This window comes from Hoplias malabaricus, chromosome 4 (genome assembly GCF_029633855.1).
Source record: "Hoplias malabaricus isolate fHopMal1 chromosome 4, fHopMal1.hap1, whole genome shotgun sequence".
NCBI lineage: Eukaryota > Metazoa > Chordata > Actinopteri > Characiformes > Erythrinidae > Hoplias > Hoplias malabaricus.
Window position 1 is genome coordinate 15,737,099 of NC_089803.1, and position 17,511 is coordinate 15,754,609.

Here is a 17,511-nt window from a genome sequence, read left to right on the forward strand (position 1 = left end):
TCACACAATACATGTGTGTGTGTGTGTGTGTGTGTGTGTGTGTGTGTGTGTGTGTGTGTTTTATTGTTCATCTGTATCTCATTTGCTGTATCACTACACTGCACCATCTTCCACAGAATCTCACAAACACCACTGAATCTCACTGAGAAACTAGAGTAAGCTGCAACTAGTATAGAGCAAGAGAGAATGATATAGACATAAATTAATGTATTCATTAATGTATCCATTGTTCTCCCAAGATTTCTATCTAGCGTGGTCTGCTGAAAGAGCTGAACGTATTGATTTAGAAGCTACACGTGAACAGCCTGATTACTAGAGAGGTTTTAAAGTGTTAAACTACAATGTTAACATGAATGTGTTATTAACTGTAAGATCAGTTGGAATTGCAGCAGGAGCATTAACACACAAATAACAGACTGACTGAACACATTTTCAGTCACAAGTTTCAAAACATAAGGGAAAATACTTTACAAAATATGTGAGTATTACATTATGTATGACCGCGTTTATGGGTGGCACGGTGGCGCAGCAGGTAGTGTCGCAGTCACACAGCTCCAGGGGCCTGGAGGTTGTGGGTTCGATTCCCGCTCCGGGTGACTGTCTGTGAGGAGTTGGTGTGTTCTCCCTGTGTCTGCGTGGGTTTCCTCCGGGTGCTCTGGTTTCCTCCTACAGTCCAAAAACACACGTTGGTAGGTGGATTGGCGACTCGAAAGTGTCCGTAGGTGTGTGTGTGTGTTGCCCTGTGAAGGACTGGCGTCCCCTCCAGGGTGTATTCCCGCCTTGCGCCCGATGATTCCAGGTAGGCTCTGGACCCCCCACGACCCTAAATTGGATAAGCGGTTACAGATAATGGATGGATGGATGACCGCATTTATGAAAAACATATCACTACTCTCAGACCATAACCTTGTATCTCCAAAATACTTATATCTCCCTGTTAAGCTAACAAAATCAATACATTAATTACTTACTCCAGGTAATTCTGCACAATTTATATTGGTGCAATCAACATGGATTTGTCACACAATAAAAAAAGAAGTTGCCCAAAAAATGTGTATAAATATAAAGAACTGAGCTATGAGCTTTTGTCCCAAAAGCGAAAATATATGTCTGCAGCCAACATTGTGATACATCATCTAGGGTTTTGACATAAAAAAGGAGATGTAATGAGATCAACTGAGATTTGTTGTAATGTCGCTCTGGTACCCTGAATCAAACTGAACCATATGGAAAGAAACCCATGTTTATGAGGAACAACACAATAAAACACACACACACACACACACACACAGTACTGTAAATGGTACCATGACTACATGTGACTCAAAGCATGCAATATGTAGTTAGCAGGTGTTGACTGGTAAAGTATAGCCCAGGAAAGTCTATTAGAGCTGCAGTATTAGTGTCTAATATCCTTCCTGTTCTGAGAGTTATAGAGAGAGCAAGAGAGTGGGGAGGATGGGGTAAAAGCATGGTGTATATAGTCCAAAGCACAGGGCACACCTGCATGGCCCCAGGAAAGAGTGTAAATGTATATCAGAGAGAGAGAGAGAGAGAGAGAGAGAGAGAGAGAGAGAGAGAGAGAGAGAGAGAGAGAGAGAGAGAGAGAGAGAGAGAGAGAGGAGACAGAGAGAGAGAGAGGAGAGAGAGAGAGAGAGAGAGAGAGAGAGAGAGAGAGAGAGAGAGAGAGAGCCAGAAAGACGAAAGAGTGGAAAAGAGACAAGAGACAGTGAAATGGAAAGATAGAGGTATGGACAAAAATAGAAAGGAGATGGTGAAAGTAAAATGACAGAGAGAGAGAGAGAGAGAGAGAGAGAGAGAGAGAGAAAATATGAGATAGGAGAGAGGAACAAGTGGGTAGCAAGAGAATCTCGAAAATAGAGAAATAGAGAAGAACACAAAGTGAAGAGGAAGAATAAAGGGGTAGTGTGTGTGAGAGAGAGAGATAGAGAGAGAGAGAGAGAAAGAGAGAAAGACAGAGAGAGAGAGAGAAAGAGAGAGAGTGAAAGAGAGAGAGAGAGAGAGTGAAAGAGAAGAGAGTGAAACAATGAATAGGCAGCCAAGAGAAAGAGAAACAGACTGGAAGAGAGTGAAAGGATGAGAATAAATATGAATATTGTTTTCTCCTCTCTCTCTCTCTCTCTCTCTCTCTCTCTCTCTCTCTCTCTCTCTTTCCCTCTCGTTCACTCACACCCTCGTTCACTCTCGCTCTCTTTATCCCTCACTCTTATTCTGTCTCTTTTCCCTTTGTCATGCTCACTCTGTCATAGGTTGCTCAGAGGAGGACATGAGGTTTGTGGTGAATCTTTAGCTTTCTCTCAGTTCTTCAGTTAGCTCTATAATGACAGCCCTCACACAAACACATGCGCCTCGCACACGGAGGCACACACAAACACACACACGTACGCACGCACACATACAACACGTCTCCCACTAATGCCATGTTACTGTAGCCAAATGCCTTTAGCAGAATTCCAGCTTTCATCTTAATCCATGAATCAAACACACAGGGCCAAACATGTGACATTTTTACACTCCACTGTGATGCAGTGACAAAAAAACCCACCAGCGGCCTCTACTCACACATGAACGTAGTAAAACCTTAAAAATAACTTTCACATTCCATATACTCGTGCATAAAAAGAGTCATTTATCTCTAACCACACACTCGGCTGTTCTCCACTCACAGGCAGACAACATTTATTCTTGGCAAAATCGCACCATCAATCATGATTTCCAACTAATCACACAGCAATAATCTCAAGGTCTGGGTGACCTCTTCTGTTTTGTGAGTTTAGCTTCTGTTTATGTCATCAAGGTCAATTTTCCAATCCAGTGGATCAAGAACGGTTCAATGAAAAATGCTAATATTTCTCAAGATGAATTGCCCTTCATTAGCATTATGCAAATGTGTTGATGCTAATCAATGTATTTGAACCAAAAATCAATTTCCATCAGATATTTACTCAGTTTAAGTTTAAGTAGAGTGTCAACTTGAAATAACACGTCTAAGTGGGCCTTAATCCATATTAATGTGGGATTTAATAAGAAGAACGGTTGCGTTTTATTCATACAAATATGTTAGCGTATAATCGTAATTCAATATTCAAATATTCTCCTGCTTTTTACCATAGTATTAAAAAAATAAACGAAAAAAAACATGATAATTTATTCAACAAAAAATTAGCCTAAGAATTGCATAGTTTTGGAAATGGCAAGCAAGAAGAATCTGGGAATAAATGCTGTTTTAATTTTTATTCTAATTATATGTTACAAAAACATATAAACAATAACATTTTTTTGTAAAAAAAAAACCACTTAATTTAATAACCTTTACACCTCCCAAAAATGTTGTGTTCTCCCTGTGTCCACATGGGTTTCCTCAGGGTGCTTTGATTTCCAAAAAATAAAACATGTTCATAAGTGGATTGGCGACTTGAAAGTGTCCATAGGTGTGTATGTGTGAGTGTGTGAGTGAATGTGTGAGTGTGTGTCGCCCTGCGAAGGACGGGTGCCCCTTTCAGGTTGTGTTCCTGCCTTGCTCTAGTGATTCCAGGTAGTCTCCAGACCCACTAAGACCCTGAACTAGATAAGTGATTACAGACAATGAATGAATGCTACAATTGTTCCCTAATTACATGTACTGAATATGTACCACCACAGTGACAATTTTTCTAAGAGTGTACTTAAAGTTGCATCCACTGTGGACACGGTTCTTTAATTTTGCACATATGGCTTGTGTAATCTCCCCTGAAAGGCATGAAACCAAACATGCCCCGATTGGCTCTTTAACAGACAGTTTATGTAGGTGAGCTACTCATGCACATGTGGCATTTTCAAAGACAGAGCAAACCAGAAAGTAGAGTATGAAGGAAACTGGACATACCTTGTGTGTACAACTTGTTTCAGCTTTTGGTTTTATGACGCATCTCTCCTCAGGGTGGTGTTCTGATTGATTTTCAAACTCATTACTGTCTCCCTCTTCTTAGGTGTCGCTTCTCTTTTGTAGAGTGAGGCAATGGCAGCAGGTGTCATTTTCAATGGGATGTCCTCTGCTTTTATTCCAAGTTTTAGAAGGCTTTTTTGAGACTTTTTCTGGGTTGCCATGGCAACCATACCACAATCCCACCCAACAGCTGAGACAGACACACACACATGCACACACAAACCTAGACATTCACAGACCTGCACATACCCACACACACACTCCACAGTTGCCCCCCCCCCGCCCCAAGATGGGTTGCATTACTGTCCATTAATGCCTGTGTCTGACCCCACTTTTCAGAGGTCATTCCCAGCTTGAATTTTGACCTTACCTTCGCGGATCTCATTGTCTTGTTCAGGTTCGTTGTTCTGCTTATCTCTGTGTGTCGCTGGTCTGCTGTCAATGACTTCTGACCTTGAAGCTGTGGGACATAAAACACTTTTACACTCTGCTGTAAAACTCATTGCACCTAATCAGACCATAACACTCACCCACAAACACCACTACACTAATCTGACCCTATCACACACACCCACACATTAACATCATTTACTAATCTGAACATAACACCATCCCCCATAAACACAACTCCAATAATCTGACTGTGTCACACACACACACACACACACATTAACACCATTTACTAATCTGAACACAACACCATGCCCCATAAACACCATCGCACTAATCAGACCATAACAAACCCATAAATACCACTCCACTAATCTCATCATAACACCCCCACCATAAATACCACTCACTAATCTGATGATAGCACCATCTCCCATAAACACCACTCAGTAATCTGACAATAACACCCCCATAAACACCACTCCACTAATCTGATCATAACCCCATCCCACTAATCTGGCCATAACACCATCCCCCATAAACACCACTCCACTAACCTGATCATAACACCCCCCCACCATAAATACCATCCCACTAATCTAACCATAACACCACCCTCCATAAACACCACTCCACCAATCTGATCATAACACCCCCACCATGAACACCACTACACTAATCTGATCATAACACCATCCCCCATATACACCACTCCACTAATCTGACAATAACACCCCCCATAAACACCACTCCACTAATCTGACCATAACACCATCGCACTAATCTGACCATAACACCATCCCCCATAAACACCACTCCACTAATCTGACCATAACACCATCCCCCATATACACCACTCCACTAATCTGACAATAACACCCCCCATAAACACCACTCCACTAATCTGACCATAACACCATCGCACTAATCTGACCATAACACCATCCCCCATAAACACCACTCCACTAATCTGACCATTAAACACGCTCCACATAAACCCAACTCCACTAATCTGACCATAACACCATCCCACTAATCTGACCATAACACCATCCCTCATAAACACCACTCCAGTAATCTGATCATAACACACTCCCCATAAACCCAACTCCACTAATCTGACCATAACACCATCCCCATAAACACCACTCCACTAATCTGACAATAACACCCCCCATAAACACCACTCCACTAATCTGACCAAAACACCACTCCACTAATCTGACAATAACACCCCCCAAAAACACCACTCCACTAATCTGATCATAACACTCTCCCCATAAACCCAACTTCACTAATCTGACCATAACACCATCCCCTTAAACACCACTCCACTAATCTGACAATAACACCCCCCATAAACACCACTCCACTAATCTGACCATAACACCATCCCACTATTATGACCATAACACCATCCCCCATAAACACCACTCCACTAATCTGACAGTAACACCCCCATAAACACCATCCCACTAATCTGACCATAACACCATCCCACTAATCTGACCATAACACCATCCCCCATAAACACCACTCCACTAATCTGATCATAACACCCCCACCATAAACAGAATCCCACTAATCTGATCATAACACCCCCACCATAAACACCATTCCACTAATCTGACCTTAACACCACCCCCCATAAACACCACTCCACTAATTTGTCCATAACACCATCCCAGTAATCTGACCATTACACCATCCCCCATAAACACCACTCCACTAATCTGACCATAACACCCCCCACCATAAACACCATCCCACTAATCTGACCATAATACCATCCCGCATAAATACCACTCCACTAATCTGATCATAACACCTCCACCATAAACACCATCCCCCATAAACACCACTCCACTAATCTGACAATTACACCATCCCCCATAAACACCATTCACTAATCTAACCATAACACCATCCCCCATAAACACCATTCACTAATCTAACCATAACACCATTCCCCATAAACACCATTCACTAATCTGACAATAACACCATCCCCCATAAACAACATTCACTAATCTAACCATAACTCTTTACAAACTCCACACACTAACACACCACCATCACATCAGTGTCACTGCAGTACTGAGAATGATGCACCTTCCAAATGATACCCCCTCTGTGGGAGTCCTGACTATTGAAGAACAGAGTGGATGGGGCAATTTAATTATGGAGAGCAACAGATGGATTAGTCTCTAGTGTGAGAATAAAAACTGCACAATATGTGTAGAAACATTATTTGCTCATCAGAATATGTAAATATACTTGTACAGTTCAACACATAATTAAACATTAACAAGCAAATAACTTGAATAAAGGTAAATTGCTAAATTACCTTTGTACCTGCCAAGTAGTGGTTTACTCTGCTGACCGCCACTGAGGCTGATCACTTTGAAGGTGTACTCTTTAGTGTGGTCAAACTGTGAAATCACATATTTGGCCTCTTCTTTTGTCACCTGGACTTCTCTCTCCTCACCTCCTGCTGGTCAAAAACACAGACAATACTGTGACAATGTAGAGTACTGAATTTACTTGATTCAAATGTGTACAGTATTTCCACAGGAATGCAGTAATATATGTTAATTTATAATGTATATTCAAATGTGTGTTTTCCCCTAAAAGTATCTACAATCATTATGTAAAACAGACACAACCAGAGTTAAAAAATGACATGAGAAAACAGAGCCAAAAGAAGAACAGAGACCTGAGAAAGCTGTCAAAACGGGCTAAAACGAGTAGAGAGGACAAAGGACCTTGCTAAAACCAGTGAAAATGAGCAGAGAAACTGTATGTGCACTCTGGGCGAGCTGTGTGTGAGCTCTGGGCAAGCTGTGTGTGGCGTATTCTCATTTTAAGGATCAAGCGCTGAAACTGGCCATTCTGAACTGGACTGTTTAGATGAAAATGGTTCTGTGGTGTTTGATCCTTGTGTTATTTTGCCCAAAGCAAGTCACAGACTTTTCCATTAAGACATGAGAACTGTGTTCACAAATGGAAACAGGGCAGAATATTGCCCTTTAAGTTTAACTGATTGTATAATCTCCTTTGAAAAGTACTGGCCAATACAATGGGCTGTTTGGAACAGCACAAGAGCATATCATCACCATGCAGAATGCCAAGGGCTAGAGGGATATAAAGCCCCCAGCATTAGGCTTGGGAGCAGTGGAGCTGTGGTTCTCTGTGGTTTCTTTGTTATGACTGGCATTTGTGATTCAGAACTAAGCATCCCACATCATTCCCAACTCTCAGTAGTTTTTGGGATTGAATACAATGAAATTTTCACAGCAATATATTGTGGAAAGCCTACCTAGAATTGTTGAGGCTCTTACTGGAGCAACAAGGAACATCACCTAGATGTTCCTCTTAATTGATGTTCTTAATCTTTAAGAGTAAGAACCTATGGGGGACAGAGTGTACCATCTGTAAGCCATGTAGTGTACTTTCAAAATAGGTGACCATAATGTTGCATACAGCTATGTCAGTAAAGTACCAATGTCAGGGATTTTGGCCACTGTAATTGTTTCTTCTTCTGCAACCTCATTTACATATTTAGCCACCGTGTTCATTCCTTGCTACTGATGGGCCTGACCAAGAAATGGCCCAAACAGTGGCTTCCAGCTGGAGGACCTCCAAACTGACCACAGAGCCAAAAGGAAGGCAGCTTGTGAAATGTGTGGTGTACACAGTACAGTTTACACTCTGAGTCAACTCCACAACCAATTATGAAGTCTTTCATGGGCTTAATCAGACTGATATAAGCAGAAATTGTTTAGACTGGAGTTGGAGAACCTTGCATTAGCACAGCCATTCAAACAGCGCACTCCAGTGAATTTATCATTGTCATTACAGAATGCTGGGGGAAATGAAGTGTACCAGTATGTACACACTCCATGCAGATGGAGCCATTCAGACAGATAATTAAAGCAAGGAGACAAGGGTAGGGAGTAGTCGAAAGGTTTGGAGCAGGGCCAAAGCAATATGTAGAACTGGATCAGAGCCAGGCCAGTTTTGTGACTTTAGCCATGTTTTTGACCCACTTCTGTGCGAGAGGTGATGTGATAGTTACCTGGATAAAGTGAAAGAGAATGGAACAAGTGATCTAAACACTCAAATGTTCTTTTTTTTACTTCTATACTCCAGTTAAAATGAGTCCAGTGGTCATTTGATTTGCCCAACTTAAAATTCAGTATCTAGACATTGGCTACGATTGTATGCACTGTTCAGTCACACTACAATGCTTTAAACTCAAGGAAATCTTCTTATTATTATGTGTTTGAGCGGTTTAATCATTGTGCTTTGGTATGGGGGTCTAGATATACACGCACAGTACTGTGAGAAAGTTTTATGAGATTTAAAAAGCTGAAAAAGACCATAATCTGAGCAATAAATATTTATTTGCTAAAAAACAAACAAACAAACAACAGATAACACCCAACCTTAGAATAAAACCCAATAACATTATTCCAGTGAGTGTGAGATTCTGTGTGTGAATGTGTTGGTTGAACTTTTTCCAAATCTCTCCTCGTGGCAGTATTATTTGATGTTATCATCCAATACCTAGTTTTACAGGTTAATAAATAATGATTTTAAAAAACTGTGTGCTGTTGATTTAACAAATTCATGTAAATCAAGGAGAATCTGAACAAAACATTATTCTTCAAACTCACTCTCACCTACTACTTTATAGAAAAAATGTTCTTATTTGTTTTATATATTTTTTTGTATTTACTGTGATTATATATAAGTTTATACAAGCACCACTTTTACTGAGAAGTCATACGTTTTAATATCTATAATTATCTTAGGTACCTAAGACTTCTGCACTTCTGCACAGTACTGTATATATTTGGATTATACTTGTACTTAAACTTTTGAGCAAGATAAACTAGAATTAAACATTCATAACTTATACATAACGTGTATGTATGTTTGACAGTTGTTTGGGGTGGAAGAGCTAAGAGTAAACAGTGTATGGGTGGAACTGTACACAGTGCTACAGGTCTATGAATCCTAAACTTATCATGCATTGCAGTAATTTTCAAGAAGAAAATGATCATCTTTCCAAGCTGACAAAATAATAAGAACGATACCAATTATTTTTAATCCTCTAAATTAATCTCTGATCATCATCTACCATGACATTACAAATCTTGATTGCTAATTGATGAATATGAGAATTCTACCTCTGCAGTAACCCAACAGCCGTCATTACGAGCAAGACCTGAAAGTTCCAGATCATTCTCATCAGAATTTCATTACCTACCGGCTAAAGGGTTTCTTTTGAAGTGCAGGATCAGCTATGTGTTAACCGAGGAGGTACTGAATGCCTCGTGCCGCCATGAGGCAACTCATAAAGAAAGATACTGTGAAAGTACACTGGGGCAAAAAGGCCAGACGCTGAATACATCAGAGGAATCATGAAAGGAATTGTAAGATCTTCATTAGCAATTAATTCATCAATGTTTGTCCCTGATTTTCAGGAGTTCCTATTATTTTCTTTCTGAATTCTCTGAATAGTCCACACATTTTTAATTAAAAATGTAACAAAAAAATTATAGGCCAAATGCATGTAAGAGTAAAGATCAAGAAAGTAATGGATTGACACACAAAAAGAGAGAGAGTAAGATAGAGACAGACAGAGAGAGAGAGAGCGAGAGAGAGAGAGAGCGAGAGAGAGAGAGAGAGAGAGAGAGAGAGAGAGAGAGAGAGAGAGAGAGAGAGATACACTCACATAGAGGGAAAGTGAGAGTACAAATTACACAGCAAAAGAAAGAGACATAAACTACACTGTGACAGAAGGAGAGAGAACACAGAGACGAGAGAGTGAAAGAGAGACGCACAGAAGTATGAGAGAAAACAAAACAGTTAAAGTAAAAGAGACTAGTATAACAGTAAATGAGAGAGACAATAAGTCACAAATAGAAAGAGAAAGAGAGAGAGATGGTTGAACACATACAGAGGGAGAGCAAGAGAGACAAAGGCAGAAAAAGAGAGACAGGGAGAGACAAAGTCAAAGTTAGACTAGAGGAAGAGCAAAAGAGAGGGGGAGAGAGAGTGAGAGATATAGTGTGTGTGTGTGTGTGTGTGTGAGAGAGAGAGAGAGAGAGAGAGAGAGAGAGAGAGAGAGAGAGAGAGAGAGAGAGAGAGAAAGTGACTGAGAGAGAGGTCTAAGGTTAAACTCTTGCTAATCTATAACCATAAAGACGAATGAGAGAGCAGCCAGTTAGACTTTCTGTATAATTAGCCCAGACGGATGAAAGGTTAATAAGAAAGAGATTATATATGATGTTCTAATAGCAGCCAGTCCTCATCCTTAAACAGCTTTGCTCATCTCATTCATAAATTACAATACATATTTTATATGGTGATTTATTATGGTTGGAGAATTTCTGAACTAGTCCTAAAACTCAAACCTGCATTTGTAACGTATACTGATATCCATAAAACACTAGTGTAAAATAAACCGTTAACTTTTAAATACAGCAAAAATATAGCACTTTTGAAAGTGCAGAAATAAAATTCAGATTTTCTTGAGCCTAAAAAATTCTGTGTTGCGTCTGATCATATCAATTGGGAATCGTAGGGAATCCCTGTGATGCCAATCAGCCGTGACTGCTAGCCTAGTCACTGAGCCATAGGATAAATACTATTTAAATACTACATTAGTGTAATTCTCACTTTGGCCACTGAACAAATTTGTAAATAAAATGATTATTAAGTACAAAATGGATGCCAGATAACAGTTTATTTATTAATTCTGATATAAGAAGTAAGCCATACTGAGGTCAGGTATCTTAGTAGCAAGGTAGCTTGCTAAATGTAGCTTTTAGCTTGTTGTCTTTGTCACCTCACAAGTTGTTTGACTAATTCATTCTCTCTAATGGTGTAGCTTATTTAAAACCACATTACCACAGTCACAGTAAAGTTAGCTACCTGCTATTTGTTTATTTACAAGTTAATGTAAATAATACAAAAAAACTATTCATTCATTCAGGATACATCATCAGATGTTGTTTCTTGTCTTGAAACCAGAAGATTGCGATGTAGGAACCACTGCAGAGTTTAAGCAGACATATTCACAACAAATACAGAAATGCTCAAGGTTTAGAAAGCAAGGCCAGCACATGATTCTCCTGTGTGAATCCTCTCAAAGGACCCAACAGAGCGGGAAAAAGTGAGTCACGAGGCAATATAGGTTCTTACCTGAGCTGTAAATGAATCTGTAGCTGTCAAATTCTCCTTTTGGCTCTTTCCAGGACACACTGAGCATGTCGGAGCCTTGCTCCTTAAAACGTAACCTTCTAGGAGCAGGCACTGTACACACAGACACACACATACACACAAAACATTTATTCAATCTTCATGTGAATATGACCCATGTTTAATATCCATTTAAATTTTTGAAAAACAAACAAATTGTGCAATTAACAATTAGTGAAGGTAAATCTAATGGTCATCATCTGCAAAGCAAACAAACTCCTGCTAAAAATTAGAAAAATAAGGTCACACGAGTTTGTTGGACTGGCAGATGGAAAAATTAGTGCAGCAAAAAATGATGTATTTGCAAGAGAAAGCATCTTAAATCTAGTCAATATATCTAATACTTTGTTTTAATCTTGTTATACTTCTTAAAATAATATTTATTATGATTTATCTAGAAAACTAACAACTATGAGTAAATGTTTTTAAAACGACCCCATTTTTCCTGTAACCATCTTTAATTCAGTCATTCATTCACTCATTGTCCAGTTCAGGGTCGTGGTCCACCTGTAAATCATCTGTGATCTGTAAATTATCCTATTCAAGGTCACAGAAGGTCCAGAGCCTACCCAGAATCCTTGGGTATAAGGATCCTTGCACACACCCTGGATGGGCAACACAGTGCAGCTTTAATATTTGATGTGAATATTTTGTTCTAGAACTAGAAAAGTGAATTTCCTGAGGAAGAGGAGAGATTGCTTTAGATTTTCAAAATGGCTGCTGAGGTGTTGCTAGACAGTTGCTATAGCTTTCCAAGTGGTTACTAAGTTGTTGCTTTGGTGTCCCAAGTAGTTGTTGGGTTGTCATTAATGTATCCAATACGGCAGATAGTGAGCAATAGCAACAAGTGGTTGCAAGGTGGTTGCTATGACATCCCAGGTGGTTATCAGGATATAGGTGGATGGTGGTTGCTTGTCTAGGATGGTAGGTAGTTTGTGAATAGATAGTTTTAGGGTGTTCCAAGCGGTTGCTGGGGTGTTGCTAGGTGCTATAGTACCCTAGTTTTAAGTCTCTAGCCAGAAATATGGTTTTGATGCTTTTCTTAAATAAATAAATAAATCATAGAAAATAATTATAGTTTAAAATGCAACCTTAGCATTGGTAGGAAAACTATTTCCTAAACAGGTCAGCACTACTTAAACACATAGAACTTACATTCATTATATAATCTTACTATATTAATATTAGAAATATCATGAGACATATTACAAATACTAGACGTGATGTGTTTAGATATATTGAACACATTAAAATTTCACTTGCTAATACATCAAATTTTGCAGAGTGTGTGGTCTATCTACAGAAGGGTAGGCAGATGGGTAGGCATCTGAGTTTCACCCAATGTATCTACACCAAGAAAAAAAGAGAGAGAGAGAGAGAGAGAGAGAGAGAGAGAGAGAGAGAGAGAGAGAGAGAGAGAGGAGTGAGAGAAAGCACAGATGTCACAGAGTCAAGTCACAGGCTTGCCCTTCCTTTCAGACAAGTGCGTTTATAGAAGGGCTTTTTCTGAGTTAGTAATGAGTTCAGATCATTGTTTCAGGTGTAGGTGACAGACTCGGGAACAGAGTGTGACTTAACCAGAAGAAACAGAAGGAGAAGTCAAAAACAGAGGGAAAAGATAAAGACTGAAGGCTCTGGAATAGCTGAGCTTTGTGTCTATTCCTGTCATGGTGTGGAAAATGAAGGAACATCATTTAGAGGCAGACAGGCATACCACATCAAACCACATTCACCATTCAGGGCTTCTTCATTCTACTTCAGCTCCACAGGCAAAACCAGAACGTAACCCAACCCGACACACACTCTCACACACCCAGACACTCTCAGATTCAGTCACAATACTGTGCAGAGACCAGCCTTCATTTATTCCATTAGCAAGTAAAATGGTCATTACGTACAGGAATATCATATAAATCTTTCAGAAATTTCCATTCCATTTTTCATAAGCTTCCATTTTCTATAAGAAAGTCATTTTCATTTTCTTAAAGAAATCTGCAAAGAGATTTTGCCACACCATAATTCAGTCTTAGAAGGTGGTTACGTTTCCCCAAACACATTCTGTGATGCTGAGGTCTGGGCTCTGGGGTGATTTTCTGAGAACATCAACAACTTCTTTGTTTATTTGCCTATGTTCTTCTTTTTTAGTCTTTTTCCTCTTCTCGTTGCCTCTTAATTTTCCTATCTGAACCAAGATTGGAGTTTGATTTTCTCCTGTCGCTCAAAGATGAAAGCTATTCAATACAACCTTTATTACTTCTTTGAACTCCAGTTTCCAAAGCTCCTCTAGTGAATTATCTAATATCCTCAGAAATATCTCCTGAAAACCAATCATTTGTACTTAATGATCATTTTGACAGAGTGGTTAATAAATGTAGGGTGGTCTCTGATTTTGGCACAATGCTGTACATTCATTTTTGAACCAGTAGTTTACTACGTCTAGAACCATATGCAGCAATCCATTCCCACAAACTCATTCTTGTGTTTGTGTCTCAGTTAGCAAGCAAAGCTAGAGAGATACTACAATATTCTTTACATACCCACACACTGTCAATTGCTCTGAGAGTCGTATGTAGGTGTGTAAGGAATGTAGAGAACGGGCAATCTACTGCAGAGATTAGATTTCAATTCAGAAGGATGCATCAAACCAAGCATTGTATAATAATATTCCAAGCACACCAACCTTAACATTGGGGGAGGCTTTCTGCAGCACTTTTTGTGATTCTGTGAAAAAAAGGTTTCTCTCCTTTGAACCGTAGGGTAAAATATGTCCCACTTCAGTCCGAGTGGGTTTGTTTGTCATTGTGTGTTTTCCATTTTTCATTACACAGCTCGTCCGGTTCATTGAGCAGACTCAGTGGCAGACACGCACAAGTTTGATAAAGAAAGTGGCGCATGATAAACTGGTTAGAGAGTGCAATTAACAGCAACACAGTCAACTACTGGATTGTGACAAATCCTTTGTCTCTGATTGTATTGCAGCTTCTGCACAAGCTAAATATGTTAAACCATCTTTCACAGTTAAGAAAACAGCAACCACACAGGTGTCCCAAAATGATTGTCCCAAAATGTGATTTCTAGAATCTTCCCCCAGTCTTGACTGCAGTCTAATTCAGAAAGAAAGTGCCTAGGGACATCATTAGTAGTAGTTCCTGCTATAGTGAACATAGGCAAAAGTTACCTCTGAAGTTGCCCATATTAGCAACTCCAAGTCTAAGCTGGATTTCTCTATGACAAAAATAAATGGCATTGTTTAAACATCTTGCCCTGTCATAAATAAAATATCCTAAACTTGATATGTATTTCAAACATTTATCCTCCAAGCGCTGCAGGATCCTCTGAATTACAAGGTCATTATATAGTCAAAATATAACTGTTCCTTCACTCAATCATAAGACTGACATTCCGGCAAAGTGTCTCAGAGTTACGAGGAAGACTTAGTTAAGCTGCTTTGGCAGAAGCTGCTAACCTTCTGAGCTGGTGGTGTCATCTTTAATAAAACGGAAATTATGTAATTTCATATCACAGGAGTGTTAGCTTGTTTGTACTGTAAATGTAGTATTATTTTGACTGCTAAACCTTAAACCCTTAATCAATATTTAAAATATTTTGAATTCCCCTCAGATTGTACAACATGTCGTAATCTTGAAAATACACAGAAGGGAGAGTGAATTTGGTATGTGTCCAATGGAGGTGGCAAAGAAATATTTTCCCTCAGGTGCCAAACAGGTTAGAGCCATCACTAGACATCACTGAGGAACGCATAGCTAGAATCTATGTCATGGTGTAAGCGGTATTAGTTTGCGTATCTTTGTACATTAAAAAACTCCTTAGACTCTGCAATATGTTTCAGGTTTTCTTTCATTTCATAGCAGATGTAGCTTGCTGGCTTGTGGACTGCTCAGCTAGCTTGTTAGCTATTGAGTAGCATGAGATAATTAAACTAGCATTAAATTCAAACATTTTTACCATGTTAGCTCAGTTTGCTGTTCTCTATAATCCAAGTCTATAATTACCCTATGTTTAATGATCTTTTACAAAATCATACATACAGATTTTGCAGATGTTCATTCAGCACATGGTATTCGTTTTGTATGCAAATCAAACACAAATTTAGAGCCTGGAGCTAGTTTTACAACACTAGCACTGATGGCTATAATCCTGCACAATCTTCAACATCTTATCTAGACTGTATAATTTCACTGGGGAGTTGAAGAAAGGAAAAAAGCCACACTGCTGAGTTACACACACAGCATATGTGAAGCATATTCAGCCACATCACATCTTTGCACTAAATCTACAAGAAGAAAATGACAGTCTCCTTTACCCACCTGGGGGCAGGGGGAGTGGGAGCTGCTTCCACTGTCACAGCTTGGTTTCTCCAGGTGATATTTGCACCTGGAAATTGAGCACTTTAATAAAACTGTCACTAAGATGTGTAAACATAACCCTGTGGACTAAAACCAGACCAGGAGGTGGAGCTTCCTGTTCTTAGATATTCTGTCTTCTGGGTTTAGATTGCTGTTTGTCTTTGAGCCTGCAGACCAGTGGTCACCTTCCTGAAGGTTTTATCTCTAACCCCAAATCCAACACACCCACTCAAGCTAATCAACTTCTGAAGATGCTCATTAGCTGGATCAGGTGTAGTGGATTACACTCTGCAGAGCCACGGTTCTCCAGTAGCAATGCTTGAAACCACCGCTCAAGACCAAAGCTAAATTACAGTATTCTTTCAAGCTGCATGGTGAGCAGTAGGACTCAGGCCAGTCAGAGCGAGCACTGCAGGAAACGGTGGAGCGACATCAAAGATCAAGTAAGGCTCCATTATGGTGCTTATTATATGGAATATAGAGTATGTTTACTGTGAAAGAACATGAGAACGCTGCTAGAATGGCAGACGTGAACATCTGCTCCACCTGCTCCGGTCATATCTACTAGTTGAGTTTGCTTTAATCAAGTGTAAATGTTTCATCTCTAATGAACCAAACACCATCCCTGAGGACCAAACAGGCCTAAATCGAGGTGGATAAATATTGGCTTTGGTAGAAAAAAAAAGTGCAAATTGTGAGTTAACTCATCTGGTGTCTTTACATTGTCATTACAGGTATCTTAGCAATGAAAATTTAACGAAATTAAAGTAAATTACATCTAAAACTTTGAGCCCTAAACAGAGTCGGACAATTGGAAAGTGTATATTGTCAGTACCATGTGAAGCACCGAATGGAATAGTCTTGTCACTCATTCTCTCACTCATATTCACGCACGTATTGAGCATTATTATTAAGCATAAAAAAAGTAGAAGTCCTCTTTTAAGACAGATCTAAGCTCTGTTAGCTATAAACTGAGCTACTACGTCTGGGACAGAGGACTGATGCAAAACACAAAAGGATTTGAGTGCTTGTGAATGATTACATCACATCACAGAGGAAAACTACATGGGCTACTTGAATATTCCCAAATTCTAGTACCTTTTACCAGTTTTTCTTTAGGTTGCACTATTTTTCGTAAAGACACAGACACATATTGCAATTTCTAGACAAAACCATGCATTTCTTTACATCACTGGAACACATCCAGCTTTTCTTTTTTCTTTATATATAAATATATATATATATGTATAATTTTTTTCTATCTTTCTAAATGACTACATCTGAGGTACAAGTTTTTGGGACACGGATGATATCTTTTAAAGAGGCATGTGTCAGTTCAGCAGGTGAACGAGAAGTGATCGTTTGAGGCTGAAAATGCCTGCCGCTCTTTCCTCAGACAGACAGATCGTAACCTGTCCACTGGACACACTCCAGCTCAAACAGCTCACTGCAGGAACAGGACAGCTGCCCTCTTCCAAATACCTCAAACACCTAAAGTTAAAATTAGACCGTTAAAGACAATCACTTTCGCTGAAT

General features: G+C 39.5%; 1 protein-coding gene across 1 annotated transcript in view; it reads right to left on the reverse strand.

Moving 5' to 3' along the window:
- col14a1b (collagen, type XIV, alpha 1b) overlaps positions 1–17,511 on the reverse strand; it is a 98,750-nt gene that overhangs the window by 78,483 nt on the left and 2,756 nt on the right. Inside the window, exons 3-5 of the mRNA XM_066667792.1 lie at positions 11,552–11,662; positions 6,684–6,827; positions 4,317–4,406 (exon numbers count right to left, since the gene is read on the reverse strand). Of these exons, the coding sequence (XP_066523889.1) occupies positions 4,317–4,406; positions 6,684–6,827; positions 11,552–11,662 (345 nt within the window). The remainder of the gene's footprint in view (positions 1–4,316; positions 4,407–6,683; positions 6,828–11,551; positions 11,663–17,511) is intronic.